General features: G+C 41.2%; 1 protein-coding gene across 4 annotated transcripts in view; it reads right to left on the bottom strand.

The window, feature by feature from the left end:
* Window positions 1-18,103, bottom strand: part of LOC105482420 (ELOVL fatty acid elongase 2) — a 60,775-nt gene that overhangs the window by 7,846 nt on the left and 34,826 nt on the right. For all 4 annotated transcript variants that reach the window (XM_011742513.2, XM_011742512.3, XM_011742511.2 and 1 more), the window contains 3 exons: window positions 13,183-13,370; window positions 7,821-7,898; window positions 2,728-2,899 (listed from right to left, as the gene is read on the bottom strand). In XM_011742513.2, coding sequence (XP_011740815.1) covers window positions 2,728-2,899; window positions 7,821-7,898; window positions 13,183-13,370 — 438 coding nt within the window. The remainder of the gene's footprint in view (window positions 1-2,727; window positions 2,900-7,820; window positions 7,899-13,182; window positions 13,371-18,103) is intronic.

The raw sequence follows: 18,103 nt of genomic DNA, 5'->3' as shown, positions 1-18,103 counted from the left end.
AAGTATCATTTTTCTAATATTCTTAAGCAGAAATTGTCACAGTATTCACGGAACTACGTCTTTACACAGTGATGATTTGGGTTTTAGATGCTTAGTGACTTGTAATGAAACTTGATAATCATAAAAATACTTAACCTTGGTAATTCTCCTCTAAGATTGATTATAGTTGTCCTTCCTTAATAACTAAACTCAAGAAATGGATCTCTATCCGTCTAGGAGAGCGATCAATTCTTTCTTTCCCCTGCACTCCCAGCAGTTTCCTCCCTCACACTCCAGTTTTCATTTGTACCTTCACAGTCATGGACACTCCAAATATCCCTGGGCACTTTTTCCCCTAATATCATCTCTACAAGATCCTAAATCCTAGAACAAAGTCATTTTGACTTAAGTTTTACATGTTCTGATTTTTCATATAGTATTTTAAAATTATTGAGTACAAGACAGTATAAAACAGAAAGTACTGTTCCCTATAGCTCAGTGCATCTCAAACTGTAGGTCATAACTGACCCATTAGTGAATGGTGAAGTCAATGCAGTGAGAATTGTCATCAACTCTTTGTAAAAGTGAAACAAGATTAAAAAAATATATACTGTGCATCATACAGAGCCAGGGTAAATACTGTTTCATAAAATATCATACAAAAAGGGCCAGGCATAGTAGCTCACACCTGTAATCATAGCACTTTGGGAGGCTGAGTGGGGAGGACTGCTTGAGCCCAGGAGTTCAAGACCAGTCTGGGCAACACAGACCCTGTGTCTACAGTTTTTTTTTTTTAATAAAAATGTGCTTTATTAGAAGGAAAATTTAAATATAACCAACAATACTGAAAATATTGTAATTGGCATTTATAGCCTTGGTCAAAGTTCTTTATTAAACAGGCATTTGTTTGCTGTTCCATGAATAGTTAACCATTAGTTTATGCAACAAAATAGGTAACTTGAAAAAGTGAGTAAGAATATAGAATTATGAACCAGGAATCAGGGGTTCTTTTGTGTTTTTTCTTGTTTAACAAACACGGCTTTTAAAATAAAATCTGAAATATAAAACAAGTCATCTTCATGTAAAGAGCTCTCTTTTCCTACAAGAAGGTTTTGCAAAAATGTTAAACTGTTCTAAAAGGTGGCTGAAGTTATACGTTACCTACTTTATTTAACTTCTTATATATACATTATCCAGTTAACATAACCACATTTTCATATACAAGTGGGACCATAAACATTCTCTAATAGGACAACACTAGCGCAGAGTAATTTTACCCATGTATATATATTCATTTGAAACCTGTTTCCCAAAATGAAATCAATCATTTAAAAGCAAACAACTGCTTGGAATTAATGCCTCTAGACATTGGGTTGTGGGGTCTAGAAGTCATGTAAGAGTATATTGCTTTGGTTGAATATAATTAAATTCATCTTATGTCTACACTTTTTTTTTTTTTGAGACAGAGTCTGGCTGTGTCTCCCAGGCTGGAGTGCAGTGGCGCGATCTCAGCTTACTGCAACCTCTGCCTCCCGGGCTCAAGCCCATCCTCCCACCTTGGCCTCTTGAGGAGCTGGTGGTATTATAGGCGTATGTCACCACGCCCAGCTATTTTTGTATTTCTTTTTTTTTTGGTAGAGATGGGATTTTGCCATGTTGCCCAGGCTGGTCTTGAACTCTTGAGCTCAAGCGACTGGCCCACCTTGGCCTCCTAAAGTGCTAGGATTACAGGCGTGAGCCACTATGCCCAGCCCTACAAAAAAAAAAAAAAAATTAGCTGGGCTTGGTGGTATATGCATGTATTCAGCTAATTAGGAAGCCCAGGAGGTCGAGGCTGCGGTGAGCTATGACTACACTGCTGCATTCTGGCCTGTGCAGAAGAGTGAGACCCTGTTTCTCTTAAAAAAAAAAAAAAAAAAAAAAAAAGAAGGGCTGGGTGGCCCACACCTGTAATCCCAGCCCTTTGAGAGGCTGAGGCAGGTGGATAGCCTGAGGTCAGAAGTTCAAGACCAGCCTGGCCAACATAGTGAAACCCTGTCTCTACTAAAAATACAAAAAATTAGCTGGGCGTGGTGGCAGGCACCTGTAATCCCAGCTATTCAGGAGGCTGAGGCAGGAAAATTGCTTGAACCCAGGAGGCAGAGGTTGCAGTGAGCTGAGATTGCGCCACTGCACTCCAGCCTGGGCAAGAAGAGTGAAATTCCATCTCAAAAAAAAAAAAGGAAGAAGAAAATGAACAAATATGAATGATTGCACTGGGTTATAAAATATATTTCTTATTGTGATTCTCAGTTTAAAAAAAAAGGAAAATCTGGTAGGTCATTCAGAGATGTAACCTTAATTTTTCAGAATGCGAAAACAAGCAACCCTAAAAGTTGAAATGCCTCAATTTGTTTCACGGGAAAGTGGTGACTGTGGAAGGTGATATATTTCCACAGGAGTCGAACAGCACCTGGGATTGGAGTGAAGCAGCTCCCGCTGGGGTATGTGCCTCTGACCATGGAACATATGATGCGTGGAAAAGAAAACAGTTTTAAATTTAAGGTTCGGCCCAGATTTTGCCTGTATCAAAGACCAGACACTAGAATACACGGCCCCTGGCAGACATGGGCATCCTGCTGGGGCGAGGCCAGTGCTCTAGGCCTCCCTTCATGCTCTCCTGATCTGCATGCGATGCTCAATACAAGACAGCACCAGTGGTCTCTAAGAGCTATTCCTCAAAACAGAAGAATTAACAAAATAACTTACTTTGTCCACAAGGTATCCAGTTCAAGACACACCACCAGATGTTAAACATAGAAGCATGATGATATACATGAAGAAAAGTAATCTGACTCGTTTTTTTCCGCAAAACAAAGAAAATCGTGTCCAGGAACTCTACTGATTTGGAGAAGTAGTACCACCAAAGCACCTTGGCTACCTACAGAAATTGGTAAAGGGGAGAAAAGGGTGAGAAATGGCAGTGTTCCTGGTGCCACCCCACTGCTCGGCCTTCTGCTTGCTGCCTGCGCTTTCCTGCTGTTTCTTTCTCACTGCTGAAAAGGCAGCTCACCGGGTGTCTCCAGTTTCTCCTAATTTCAAGCAATCCACCCCACTCTAGCGAGAGATGAGTTATTTCTCCAGAACACACGTGTATCAGGTTACTCCTCTGCACCTGCAGAACCAAGTCCACGACTCCTGGCTTGAACCCAGGATCTCCCATGGGCTTGGGTGGCTGCTGTTCCCACCAGCCTCCTGCAGGCTCCCCACCACAGTGTCCTGTGTGCTGGAACAGTGGCCTGCTTACTCCTCCTGCAGCAATGAAAACTCTTCTCTCTGCTCCCAGCACTCCTTTCCTACTTCAGGTCTGCCATGTTCTAGTCATCCTTTATTATACTCCTCTTAAATGCCACCTTTTCTCTGGAACTTCACCCAGCCCTTTCCTTTCTCAGGCTGAATTGCTGCTTCATTTGCATTCAAATTACTTTAACTATGGCTCCACAATCAATAGCCATAATAGAGTGTAGCTAGTGTTATGAATCTATCAATAGATTGCAAATCACTCAAAGGCAGAAACTGTCACTCACATTTGCTCAGTGCCTAGCACTCAACAGGAGGTCATTATTGTTTGTTACATTCAATTACAACTTTCCTCTGCTCTTCTAAAGTATTATGTTTTTTGTCTCTTAGATTATCCAAGGGCAGTCCATGACTACATCTTTTGTATCTTTTCCTCAGATGACTAGATTAAAAATCAAGGTGTTATTCATCCTTGCTAACGGTGGGAGGTCATGATAACACATCCTTTCCTTCTTAAGGCCTTCAGTCAGTCTCATCTATAGGAAGACATTTCTTTAGTTAAAGGCACTGTGTTTTTACCACTAACATTAAACATAAGATATTTTTAAAGACATTACATAATAGGAATCTTGAAATTAAAATATCATGCTCTACTGTCTGCTTCCCAAGAAGACCATCATAAGGTGTGGCAGCAACCATCTTAATGTCTGATGGGATAATTAACCTTCAGAAGTATTAAACTACAAATAAATATAAAACAACCTTTAGAGAACTGTATGGTGTCCCAAAATGCACCGGTTTGTGGTAATGCATTAGAAATAAAATGTATGCAGAGAAATATCTCACTTTATTTGTATTGCAGTTTTGAAGATGTTTTAAAAATGTCCCACTTTGGGAGGCCAAGGCAGGTAGATCACAAGGTCAGGAGATCGAGACCATCCTGGCTAACACAGTGAAACCTCATCTCTACTAAAAATACAAAAAAATTAGCCGGGTGTGGTGGCGGGCACCTGTAGTCCCAGCTACTTGGGAGGCTGAGGCAGGAGAATGGCATGAACCCAGGAGGTGGAGCTTGCAGGGAGCCGAGATCATGCCACTGCACTCCGGCTTGGGCGACAGAGTGAGACTCTGCCTCAAAAAAAAAAAAAAAAAAAATCCCATCTTGGCTTGGCATGGTAGCTCATGCCTGTAATCCCAGCAGTCTGGGAGGCTGAGGCAGGTGGATCATCTGAGGTCAGGAGTTTGAGACCAGCCTGGCTAACATGGTGAAACCCTGTCTCTACTAAAAATACAAAAATTAGCTGGGTGTGGTGGTGGGCGCCTGTAATCCTAGCTACTCGGGAGGCTGAGGCAGGAGAATTGCTTGAACCCAGGAGGCAGAGGTTGCAGTGAGCCGAGATCATACCACTGCACTCCAGCCTGGGTGACAAGAGTGAAACTCTGTCTCAAAAAAAAAAAAAGGTCCATCTTGATATTAAAGATTTTAGTTAAATGATTTCTACTATCTGTCTTAATAATGTCATGTTTAGTTATAGAAAATTTCCAACATTCACTAATGCAGGGAGAATAAGTCAAATGAATACTCAGCATCCAATGCCAAGCTTCAGAATTTTCAGTATGATGCCAATCTAGTTTTTATCAATTCCACTTTCTACCATTTTGGGGAGCAGGGGAGTGGGAAGTATGAATATTATAAGCAAATCTAAGGTATCATTTTATTTATAAATACTTCCAATAGGGAGACTTTTTAACATAACCATGAACTCATTATGTTGTCTAACAACATTAACGATTCCTTAGTATCTTCTAATGGCCCAATCCACGTTCAAATTTCTTAGTCTCAAATATGTCATTTTTTTCCTAGTCCCCAGAATGTCTTTTTATAATTAAATCACGATCCAAACAAGATCCATCTTCATTGGTTTGAAATGGTTTTTAAGTCTCTTGTAACCAGTAACAGTTCTCTCTCTTTGCTCCGCCCATTCTTTCATGTCTTTTATTTCTTAGAAAAACTAGATGCTTTATAAAGAATTTCTAATAGATTTGTAAGAGATTTGTAAAAGAATTTCTAATAGATTTCTAATAGATTTGTTTCTTAGTATCATTTCACTTGTTTCTCTACACATGCATTTTCTGTTACCGGCAATTAGATTTACAGGCTTCATTAGACTCAGGTGTAATGTTTTTGGTAAGAATATTGCAGAGGGTTCTGTCTACTTCCTACTGCCTCACATCAGGAGATACATAATTTCTGGCTGTTCCACTGATATTCAGACTGAACAGTGAGTTCAGGTATTGAGTCCAGTCATTATGAAGTTTCTATTCAATTTTCACCGAATAGTTTTACCATTCACAGGTGACTGCTGTCAGATCCACGATATAGTTTGGATGTTTGTCCCCTCCAAATCGCATGTTGAAATGTCATCCCCATTGTCGGAGGTGGGGCCTGGTGGGAGGTGTTTGTTTGGGACATGGTGGCAGATCCCTCATGAATGGCTTGGTGCCCTTCCTGTGGTGAGTTACTGCAAGATCTGATTGTTTGAAAGAGTCTGGGACCTCCCTGTGCCTTGCTCCCTCTCTTGCCATGTGATATGCCTGCTCCCCCTTCACCTTCCACCATGATTACAGACTTCTTGAGGGCCTCATCAGATGTAGATACCGGCACCATGCTTTCTGTACAGCCTGCAGAACCATGAGCCAAATTGAAACTCTTTATAAATTACCCAGCCTCAGGTATTCCTTTACAGCACTGCAAAACAGACTAATACGATCCATTATTTCACTAGGAGTTGCAAAATGGTGATTTTTCTAATTATATTGTTACTTAAGCATTTTTCTTTTCTGTAGAGAAGAACTTTCCCTTTTCATCTATTTGGAAATTCACATATGAAAGGCAAAATAAATGTTTAATTCTTTCCCTTTTTCTTTCCTAAAATGAATTGGTGCTCTAACAACCTTCAAAAGGTAACAATAAGAGTTTTTTAAATGAGTATCATTTTAAACTCATGGCTTTTTACATACTTAATGCTTCAGTTCATTCCAGTCAGTATTCTTTTTGATGTTCAACCTGCCCCATTTTTAGGCAGTGGGGTCCCTTCCAGGCAACTCCTCTTTTTGTGACGATCCTCATAGTCCTGGGTAGCTGCTTCGCTTTCTCTCATAGATATCCTGGGTTCATCTTATAAACCTCTCCTGCCCCAAACTGGAAGAGGCCCATTATCTAAGAAACCTAATCTTTTCTGGAGAAAATTCTATTTAGAGAGCGCGATCTGGGTAATCGCTGCTCGTTGTACTGGGCTGTCACAGACTAGGCCTTTTCTGTACACAGAGCTGAAAATAAAATTTTTTAAAAAAAGAATAAAGTTAATTCTGATATTTTCAATTTGAATCTATTATTAATGAGTTTTAGTTTAACTTTTTTATTGGTATCTCTTTTTTTCCATGTTTCAAATCGAAGTGCCTACTGATATTAACATTATTATATACTTAATTTATCCCATAGTGTACTATCACAGTGTCAAAAAAGCAATACCAATATTATTAACAATAACAAAAGAATTACTGAATACTGTTAAGATATATCTCACTAGGGGCGTTCAGTCAAAAAACTGCTTTAAAGTCACTTGAAATAGTTCCTTGGGTGGTTATGTCACCAACTTAGTATGTAGGTATATTCATTTATTTAAGTTTGTTTCCAACTTTTAGGGGCTGGTTGCCTTGCTTTCTTTTTAAATTTAATTTTGTTTTATAATTATGTAAAGCACTTAGTGGTTCCAAAATCAAATATAGCACAAGGTACATTCAGAGAATTCTGGCTTGCCCTGTATCCCCTCTGCCCTGTTCCCTCCCCTTAAAGGAAACACTTTGGTTTTTTTTGTTTGAAATGGAATCTTGCTGTGTTGCCCAGGCTGGAGTGCAGTGGCACAGTCTCGGCTCACCATAACCTCTGCCTCCCGGGTTCAAGTGATTCTCCTGGCTCAGCCTCCTGAGTAGCTGGGACTACAGGTGCCCACCACTATGCCTGGCTAATTTTTTATTTTTAGTAGAGATGGGGTTTCACTATGTTGGTGAGGCTGGTCTCGAACTCTTGACCTCTTGATCCACCCGCCTTGGCCTCCCAAAGTGCTAGGATTACAGGCATGAGCCACCATGCCCAGTGGAAACACTTTTTTTTAGCTTTTAGTTTATGCTGTCATTGTTTCTTTTTTAAAATACAAGCAAATACAAATACACATTCATATCATTTATTGCACAAAGGGTGCTATCCTATAAACACAGTCTACAAGTTACTTTTGTTCATGTAACTATATCCTGGAGACAATTCTGTAGCAGTATAGAGCTCTTCCTCACTTCACTTTGTAGAGGCATCTGCTATGTGGATGTGCTGTGGTTTGTTCAGCTGGTCCCCTATAGAGGGACAGCTGGAAATCAACATTTCTATTAGAACAAGAACCCCTTTCTTATCTAATTCTAGCCTCAGCCCCCTATCTGGAAGGAGAAAACCTCCTCTCCTTGTCAATAAGAACTGGTTATGGTTGGTTGATTTGCTTCTAGTGGCTCACCCGGATGTCAGCTTCCCCTGCGCTGGTAAGATCTTGACACTGTAAGTTGTAGCCTCCTTCCCAAGTGGAGAGAATGAGCTGCCAAAGAACCAAGAAAGAAAGAAAAACAAACATCAGCACAAGAATTTGGATGCAGATTGAATTTCCCATTCATGTCTCTGGCATCTATTCAGGGTTTGAGTAGGAATTTCCCAGAATTTGAGTTTGTCTCAATCCTGTCCTCAAACACCTATTATCAGGGGACTTATTTCCTGCTGTTGAACTGAAATCAATGGCTATTTCCTTAATTAATATATGTTACCTCTAACTATTTACATTGGCCAAAATAACAGATTTTCACTATCATTTGAGTCACAAAATTTTATGTAAGGAATTATCTAGTCATGTTTCTGGAAGTGAAATGTAGAATTAGCTGAAAACAACTGTGAGAGAACTACAGTAAAAATTTAATATTTTGTAATGGTTTAGATATATTTAATCATCTCAATAATTTTAAAAATATATATATTGCCATTTTACAGATATCGAAAACAGTGTTCAGTAAGGTTCTTAAACCATTTTCTTCATTGTATTTATGCTACTTGGTAATCAAACAATTTGGTGGTTAATTGATTAATGTCTGTCTTCCCCATTACTCTCAAAAACCAAAAAGCTCCAAAAAATTTATGCATCTGTTTTTGCTCATCTTTGTATCTACAATTCCCTGCCCAGTACCTGCTACATGGTAAGTGTTCAGTAAACATTTGATGACTATACGATTTGCTCAAGATTACATGACTAGAAAGTGGTAGAAGGATGATTAGAATTCAGAATTCCTAATTCATTGTTTGGCGTACTTTCCACCTCATGAGAAAATGAGCTTTTTTATTCTTTGTTGAAAATTCTATGAAATAAGTTTTCTCCCTGTAAAAAGTTAAAATTCTAGAATATAAGGCATTTGTGATTTGGATCAGGTATTACAGGGGAAAGGCCTACGATTTAATATTTTCTGCTGCCTTAGAGATGTATCAAATTCATATACAATATCCATTAAAATACATATACACAGCTGAGAGGGTTTGGATGTTGATTAATTAAATGTTAGAGAGAGATTACTAAATAACATTTAGAATGTTTTAGAACCTTTGTGAGACTTCTTCACTGTCCTGATACACCTCTATTTCCTTCTAACAAAACCCTTTCTGTTAACATCATGCCAATTGAAGATTATCGATATAAATAAGTCCAGTGAAAGAAGAAAACCTTGGATTTTCCTGATGGGATCTATTACAAATCAGGTCATTTCCCAATATCTCCCAGGGGATTTATGCTCTTAGTCCTCAACTGGGAATCAGCGCGACTGGCTAGAGGGGACCCAGAAAGACCTTAAACTACATATGAATTTTGACGTGTTGGTGCATTTTTCAAACTAAGAAAGCTGTTTAACTTTGTGTACAAGGATTAAATGAAAGCCTCTATGGTCAGGCTGTGGTTCTGTAGTCAGGGGCTCTAATCTCTACTCTGCACATTAACAGTGCAGTTATAGAGTAACTCCTGAGTGTGGAAAGGGCAGGGCATATTCTGTTTCCCCATGACGTTTCCTGTTTTAGTCAGATTTATCCGGGTTGTCCCCATTCCTGTGGCATCTCTGCAGAACTACCTGACAATTTAATAACTGAATAGACAGCCAAGCTAGAGAGGCTCTATCTGTCTCTCCCTGGACCATTCTTAATCCCCTTACTGGTGCAGGAGTCATCCAACCTATGTGTTAGAAAAGGAAGGAAGGCTGTCAAATAGGGTTAGTTGTAAGGAGGTGTGGACTAAATTACTCCAAAATATACTTAGAATCCACCAGCTTCTTCCCGTCTTCACCACCTTAATCCAAGATGCTAGCATCGGTTGCCTGTAGTACTGCAATGATCTCCTAACTGGACTCTTTGCTAACATTCTTGTCAAGTCACCTCACAGTCCATTTTCTATGTAGGAGCTAGAGTGATCTATTTTTAAAGGGAGATAATAGCACTCCTATCATTAAAATCCTCCAATATCTTTCCATGACACTTCAAGTGTAAGCCAAATTCCTTCCAAAGCCCCAATGTCATCTGCCATCTCTCCACCTCATCTTGAACCACTGATCCTCTGTCCACTGTGTCATTCAGTCTCAACTCCAATGTCAGCTTCTCAGAGGCTGCCCCATCACCAGCCTCTCACTCTTTCCCACAGGGCAAAGGTTGTGTTCTAGAATCTACAGTTGAATCTGACAGTGTGTGAACTCAATACATCTTTGCCGAAAGACTGTTAATAATTATTGTGATGACTTTCTGGCTTAAGCAGACATCTGCTGACCCCTAACAAGTTAGCAAGGTTAAATCAGTCTGTCACCTGACTAGTGTCTATTAAACATACCCCCAGAGTGTCAAAGAAAGACCTTCTGCCTGCTCTGAAAGAGGTCACAGTCAAAGAGAGGAGACTGGGCGGCAATCAGTGGTAGTGATTTTGAACTGAACTAAGTGATTTTACACTTATACATAGTGTAAGAGAAAGAGTGGGTAAGCAGTAGATAAAATTAGTGGTAGGCAATGGGCTCAGTGCAGATATGTTCTTCCTAGAAAGAAGACATTTACCTAGTTGTTCAAAAACTAAACGGTTGTTCTTGCTCCTGTTGATGGTGACTACTGTTCAACTAGCACTTTGTAATTCACAAAGCATTTTCACATTTACCAACTCCTACTCTGTACTAGTCCATAGGCTCTTCAAATGTAGAAGCTGTGTCTTATCCATATACTTCAGGGCTTCATATTCAGTGCCTAGTAAAAGGTCACTATGTGCTGATTGAACAGAAGTCATTAATCCTTACAAGTCACTCAAAAGTTATGTAGTATAAATATTGTATCTCTGCTTTATAGATAAGTTGCCTAAGGTTTGGAAAGCCTAAGTAACTGCTCTAAAATTACACAGAAAGTGACAAAGCTAAAATAAACTTGTGTCTTCTGACTCCATTATACCAAAGCTTCGTCCAAACAGGTACTAGAACTGCTGGTGTGGTTGGACATGCAGGCTGGCCCTTCTGCTGCAGCTGTCACTTCTTTTTTATTATTATTATTTTTATTTTTTCTTTTACTTTAAGTTCTGGGATACATGTGCAGAATGTGCAGGTTTGTTACACAGGTATACATGTGCCTTGGTGGTTTGCTGCACCTATCAACCCTTCATCTAGGTTTTAAGCCCTACATGCATTAGGTATTTGTCCTAATGCTCTCCCTCCCCATGCCCCCCACCCACCAACAGGCCCGGGTGTGTGATGTTCCCCTCTCTGTGTCCATGTGTTCTCATTTTTCAACTCCCACTTATGAGTGAGAACATGTGGTGTCTGGTTTTCTGTTCCTGTGTTAGTTTGCTGAGAATGATGGCTTCCAGTTTCATCCGTGTCCCTGCAAAGGACATGATCTCATTCTTTTTTATGGCTGCATAGTATTCCGTGGTGTTTATGTGCCACATTTTCTTTATCCAGTCTATCATTGATGGGCATTTGGGTTGGTTCCAAGTCTTTGCTATTGTAAATAGTATGCAGCTGTCACTTATGGAAAACAATCCAAGAGTATCTTTCCTTCTGCTATATAGAGAAACAAATCCCATAAATTACTATCTTGCTAACTCATCTAGTGAGCTAAAATTCAGCTGGTAGAGAACCTAAAATAAAAATGGTCCTTTCAGTGTCAAGTAGATTAGTGAGCACCTATGTGATATAATTTTAAGAGTTGTCGGCTGGGGGTGGTGGCTCAGGCCTGTAATCCCAGCACTCTGGGAGGCTGAGGTGGATGGATCACCTGAGGTCAGGAGTTCAAGACCAGCCTAACCAACATGGTGAATCTCCATCTCTACTAAAAAAAAAAAAAAAAAAAAAAATTAGCCAGGAATGGTGGTGGGCAGCTGTAATCCCAGCTACTCGGGAGGCTGACGCAGAAGAATTGCTTGAACTCAGGAGGTGGAGGTTGCAGTGAGCTGAGATTGCACCATTGCACTCCAGCCTGGGTAACACAGCAAGACTCTGCCTCAAAAAAAAAAAAAAAAAAAAAGTTGTTAGCATGGCTTTTTTGACTCCAAAATTCCATCTCCTATACTGACTGATGCCTAAAATTCCATTATGAGAGCTTCATTCCAGTCATTTATAGTAATACTAATAGTTATTAAGAATGGTACATATTAGAATAAGGCATAGAATAAACTCGCAAGAGAACCTTCATTTTAAGGCAAGGATTTATTTTCTTTTAGAATTCAAGATCATCAGAAAGGCAGCTAGCTATATTTGTGCCATTATCTGCCACTTATAGCTTGTATGAGTGATTTTATACAAGCTATAAAATCCCTAAAAAATTTTGTTTTCGTTCTCTTTGTCCCTCTTTTTCTTTCTTTTTTTCTTTTTTTTTTTTTTTTGCTACAGCAAGTTATTTAACACTTTTAGATTTCCCCTTCTATTACATTAAAATAACTTTTGGTTATACAGACGGGGCACTCATCCTTGTTCCTTCTCCTGTAAAATGACCTCGTTCGGTGCTTCACAGAGGAATTTGGAGCGCAGGATGTAACAAGGGCCACCAGAGCTGAGCTGAAACATCAGTGTTCCAAAGACATATGGACTATTCTTTAAGGGAATATATATATTGGCATTTCAGTAAAACTAACTGCATATGATGTTTAAGTTCATTTTTAAAATATTCTGTTAATCACTGTCTATTCTTGGGCAAATTATGAAACTTTTCTAAAGCCTCAGTATCCTTATCTGTAAAAGGAGAAAACTGTAACATGGTCTGTAAAGGCCCATTTGATCTACGTTGTGATTCTAAATTAGACTAGAGACTAAAGAAATAGGTCTAGGCCAGGCGTGGTGGCTCACACCTGTAATCCCAGCACTTTGGGAGGCCGAGGCAGGAGGATCACCTGAGATCAGGAGTTCAAGACCAGCCTGGGCAACATGGTGAAACCCTGTCTGTACTAAAATTACAAAAATTAGCTGGGCATGGTGGTGAGTACCTGTAATCCCAGCTATTCAGGAGGCTGAGCCATGAGAATCGCTTGAACCCAGGAGGCGGAGGTTGCAGTGAGCTGAGATTGTGCCATTGCCCTCCAGCCTGGATGACAGAGCAAGACTCTGTCTCAAAAAAAAAAAAAAAAAAAAAAAAGGTCTAAATTGGGATACGAAAGATTCAAGTTATAAACAAGGACTTCCAGAATTTTCAGAAAGAATAATATCAAATGCTGGAATAAGTTCTTTAGGACTTAAAGTATTGATAGCAACCTTGCATAGTTCTGCCAGGCTAGATATGATTGTTTCTATTGATAAAAACTGCTAGTTACTGGACTTCAGCTTTGGCTAAACACTTACCTCTGCCAGCATGTATGCGGAGAGAAGTGTGATTCCGAGATTATACAAGGTGAGGATACCCCTGAGAGAAAGAGCAGGTCTGTTCTTCATATACTTGTTACCCAGCCATATTGAGAGCAGATATATGACAGTAAGAAAAAAGGTAGGAAGGTAAGAGTCCAACATGAACCACCCTCTGACTCGAGAATCTGAAAAGAAACACATACAGTGAGGATCCTGAGGAATGACGCTCCTGTTCAGTCATCAGTATTGTCACATACATTGCATTTGTACACACCAGCACAACAGGGAACAACCCCATACAGCATGAGGTAGGCTGGCCTGGGGTTAGAGTTCAGGGGAAGAGGAAGCCCGTGGGGGCTGAATCGGTAAAGGTTTCATGGAGCAAACAGGGCTTAGGCTGAACACGGAATGAAAAGGACAAGAAGTAAAGGTGTGAAGTGACAGTTCGTGATGCCTATTTTGGAACAGTTACTGCTATTTGTTTACTCTAAATTAATAGGAAGTACTATTATGCAATTTTATGGATGGAAAAAACAGCTCAGAAAACTTTAGTAACTTTCAAAAGGCTACGTCATAGTCAGCAGCAGAGTCAGAATTTGAACCAGTCACATCTGCCTCCCAGCCCATGACACCTTGCAGCTGTCCTCCCATGGAGATCAGAGCAGTCAGAGGAAAGAAGGCATATTGATACCGTATCCTAATTCCTAAAGCCCACACAGCTCCGAATTTGCCTAGGATCAGTAATGGAATGGGTTGAGAGTTCAGCTGATTCAGAGAAAGCAATAGGATGACAGTGCAGCAAGTCTGGAGGCTGCAGACAGCAGAGGCAAAGCCTGGGAGCTGTGATTCAGAACTGAGGACCCAGATCTGGCCATGGGACTGGACGTTTACACAGCAGGGAGGCAAGCAGCTGAATACTTCAGGGCCCCTTACACTGGAGAGTGAATATTTAAAAGCCTAAATGAAACCCACATGCTAGAGCTACAATATAATTAGTAACACCTGAAAATCATTGTATACACAAAATGATTTTTGTTCTCTATTCTGCTCTTTTTATTTGTTTAAATAAAGAAAATGGTTTGGCTGAGAATTATAAAAATTGCATGCTGCTTTTAACCTCTACAAATGGAGTTGTAGTGAGCTGGTTTCACCAACAGGCAATGGCCTTTTCTTGAATTTTTTGTTTTCTAAGTCCCTCCTTCTGGTATGTCCTACCCTGTATACCCCAGCCTCCTGTTAAACCACCCACCCTACAGACAGTACCATTTCTACAAGGAAAGTGCCTTCTCAAGCTCCGACTGACCCGTCACTTATTTTATAAATATCTCCCACTGGTGATAGAGATAAAAAGGAAGCTCTTCTCAGCATTCATGTGACTAACAGATACCACCTTTGATACAGTAGGCTTGCAATCGCCTGCCGTAAGTCTGTACTGTGCATCACTTCCTAATGTCCATCTCCATATCTGAGTGCTACTCATCTTTTAATGCCCAGATGAAGGTCCTGATTTCTGAAGGGAGACATTTCCTACTGTGTTTTTGTATCTACAGCTCCTCATATGCATAGCAAGATACTTTTTCTCATTTTGTAATTCACAAATTATGGCTACGAAACTGTTACTATAACATTTACTGAGCACTTATTCTGTGCCAGGCACTATTCTGAAGCTTTTTACATGTACTAACTTATGTGATTCTCAAGGCAATCCTATTATATAGGCGATATCATCCCAGTTTACCCTTAAGAAAAATTGAGCTGTAGAGGCCTAAAAAAGTGAAATTACTTGCACTAAACTGCTGCGCTACTTCTTGTTATGGTGTTGGATTGGATTGTGTCCCCCACAAAGATGCCTTCAAGTCCTAACTCCTGATATCTGTGAATGTGACATTATTTGAAAATAGAGACTTTGCAGATCTAATCTAGCTAAGATGAGGTTATACTGGATTAGGCTGGGCCCTAGGCCAATGACTAGTGTAAGGAGAGGTCTGGATACAAGGACAAAAGAGGAGAAGGCCATGTGAAGATGGAGGCAGAGATTGGAGTGATGCATCTACAAGCTAAGGAACACCAGAGATTGCCACCAACAACCAGAAACTAGGGGGAGTCATGGTACAGACTCTTCCCTAGAACTTCAGAGGGAACAAGGCTCTGCTGACACCTTGATTTCAGATTGCTGGCCTCCAGAACTGTGAAAGAATACATTTCTGCTATTTAAGCCACCTAGTTTGTGGTACTTTTTATAGCAGCCTAGGAAACAAACACACATGGTTTAGTATTTAATTGATTTCCAGTAGTTTCAGATGTGCTGGCTTTACCTCCCCAACTACAGTATATGCTCCAGGAGACAGCTACTAGGTCTTACATCTCTACTCTGTCTGACTCATACCCACTTAGTGCTGAGTTAAGAGGAAACATTCATTAAATGCACGTCCATTGGCACATTGAGTCAAGCATGTACTGCAAACTAACACAGCACCTGATGTTTTTGTTTTCTTTTGTCACAGTGCTGCAAATGTTTGCTACAGTTGTTAAGGATAATCATAGTTGTTTTAGCCAAAAGATGGGAACAAATGCTTGTAATAAACTTTCTTTTCTTTGGAACTTGAGAAATGTTAGCTCTTCCTCTGAGTCAGTATTCGCACAGAACAGAACCCCTTGACGGTACTAACATGGTGTGGGCAAAATCGGAAGAGGCTAGGGGACACCGAGAGGTTTATTAGGTGACGTGCCAGTCAGCATCAGCGTGTGAGACTTTTAGGAAGAAAAAAGGATTCTTGATGGCTTACATGCTAGACACCTTGTCACTGTGGAGCTCATCTGATTCCACTCTCAACTGTCAATTTTACAATCTCCTTGCTACAAAGGAAAATTCCATAAAATGACCAATGCAGAGTAAACAACTGTAATCCTTTCCTCAATTGATCCCACATCCACATAATTCCAGATCACGCCAATCTTACTGGCAGCAAAGCTCACTGAACTTGGCACAGACAGGTCAGTGTTTTAACTGTCTAGTCGAAGTGTCAAATAGAAAACCACTGTCACCAACAAATCATAGTTCCTCCTGGACCTTGCATGCCTAAGAGAGAGGGTCCCGGGTCCTGCATGCCTAAGAGAGAGGGCCCTGGGTCCTGCATGCCTAAGGGAGGGGGCCCAGGGTCTTGCATGCCTAAGGGAGAGGGTCCCAGGTCCTGCCTGCCTAAGGGAGAGCACCCAGGGTCTTGCATGCCTAAGGGAGGGGGCCCAGGGTCCTGCATGCCTAAGCTAGAGTACCCCCGGGTCCTGCGTGCCTAAGGGAGGGGGCCCCAGGTCCTGCATGCCTAACTAAGGGAGAGGGCCCTGGGTCCTGCATGCCTAACTAAGGGAGAGGGCCCTGGGTCCTGCATGCCTAAGGGAGGGGGGCCCTGGGTCCTGCATGCCTAACTAAGGGAGAGCACCCAGGGTCTTGCATGCCTAAGGGAGAGGGGCCCTGGGTCCTGCATGCCTAAGGGAGGGGGCCCTCGGGTCCTGCATGCCTAAGGGAGAGGGCCCTGGGTCCTGCCTGCCTAAGGGAGGGGGGCCCTGGGTCCTGCATGCCTAAGGGAGGGGGGCCCTGGGTCCTGCATGCCTAAGGGAGGGGGGCCCTGGGTCCTGCATGCCTAAGGGAGGGGGCCCCCGGGTCCTTCCTGCCTAAGGGAGGGGGTCCCGGGTCCTGCATGCCTAAGGGAGGGGCCCCCGGGTCCTTCCTGCCTAAGGGAGGGGTCCCCGGGTCCTGCATGCCTGAGGGAGAGGGCCCCCGGGTCCTGCATGCCTAAGGGAGAGGGCCCCCGGGTCCTGCATGCCTGAGGGAGAGGGTCATGCCCTCTACACTGAGCTGTTCTCCTTTCTACCCACTAGACCTGTAAGGGAGAGAACATAGTAAAAGTAGGTTAGAAGATAAAGATATTCTGCCCTGCCTACCGCACAGAGTCATCAGGAGGATAAAATGGAAAAAGCAAAAAAAAACTATGTGAAAGGATTTTTTTTCAAAGCTGTATAGAATCAGTATCATCATATTAAAACTATATAGTCATTCATTTAAAAAGTTAATAGAGCCCATGGAGAAAATGGAGAATGGCCTAAATACTCTCCAAGTGATTGTTTATAGATCTTGAGAAACAGGAAAACCTCCTCATTCCCTGCTCTCTCCTCCAATAGGGCTGAGGAAATAACTTGTAGAGAACTAAGGACTTTCCACAGTTCTGTGAGCCAGTAAGACTCAAGTAAAATGAAATCTTCTGTCTAGAATTCATTCATTTATTTGGAAAATATACAGTGCTGAATATGTTCCCAGAACTGTAATAAACCCTGGAGATAAATGGTGAGTAAAATGGCCAGGGTTCCTACCCTCATGGGAGAAATCGCTGTTGGTAACCATGAAGTATCTGAAGGTAGTAAACAAGGGTTGAAACAGAGAATGATGAGGGACAACAGCAGACCCCTGTGGATGCCGGAGACTGCAGACACTACCAAACCCTGTGTGTACCATGCTTTTTCCTGTACATATATACCTATGGAAAAGTTTATAAATTAGGCATAGTAAGAGAATAATTATAATATACTATAATAAAAGTTATATGAATATGGTCATCTGTCTATCTGAAAATATCTTACTGTATTGTGCTCACCTATTTTCGGACCATGGTTGACCACGGGTAACTGGAACTGCAGAAAGCAAAACTGCTGCTAAGGGCGGACTACTATACCTTAGAGAGGCAAAGCCCAACTGAAAAGGCAATGTTTAAGCTGACACCTCAAGTGTAACAGGAACTGACTCATCTGGAGGGAGGGGTAGGAGATCCTAGGGAGGAATTCCAGGCTCAAGGAATAGCACGTAAAAGAATTTTACGTATTTGCAGAATTAAAAGATGGCTTGAGTAGCTGTATGAAAGCCAGTGAG

The sequence above is a fragment of the Macaca nemestrina genome, chromosome 5 (genome assembly GCF_043159975.1).
Source record: "Macaca nemestrina isolate mMacNem1 chromosome 5, mMacNem.hap1, whole genome shotgun sequence".
Taxonomy (NCBI): Eukaryota; Metazoa; Chordata; class Mammalia; order Primates; family Cercopithecidae; genus Macaca; species Macaca nemestrina.
The sequence above is the reverse complement of the archived record's forward strand: the minus strand, read 5'-3'. Positions and strand labels throughout refer to the sequence as shown.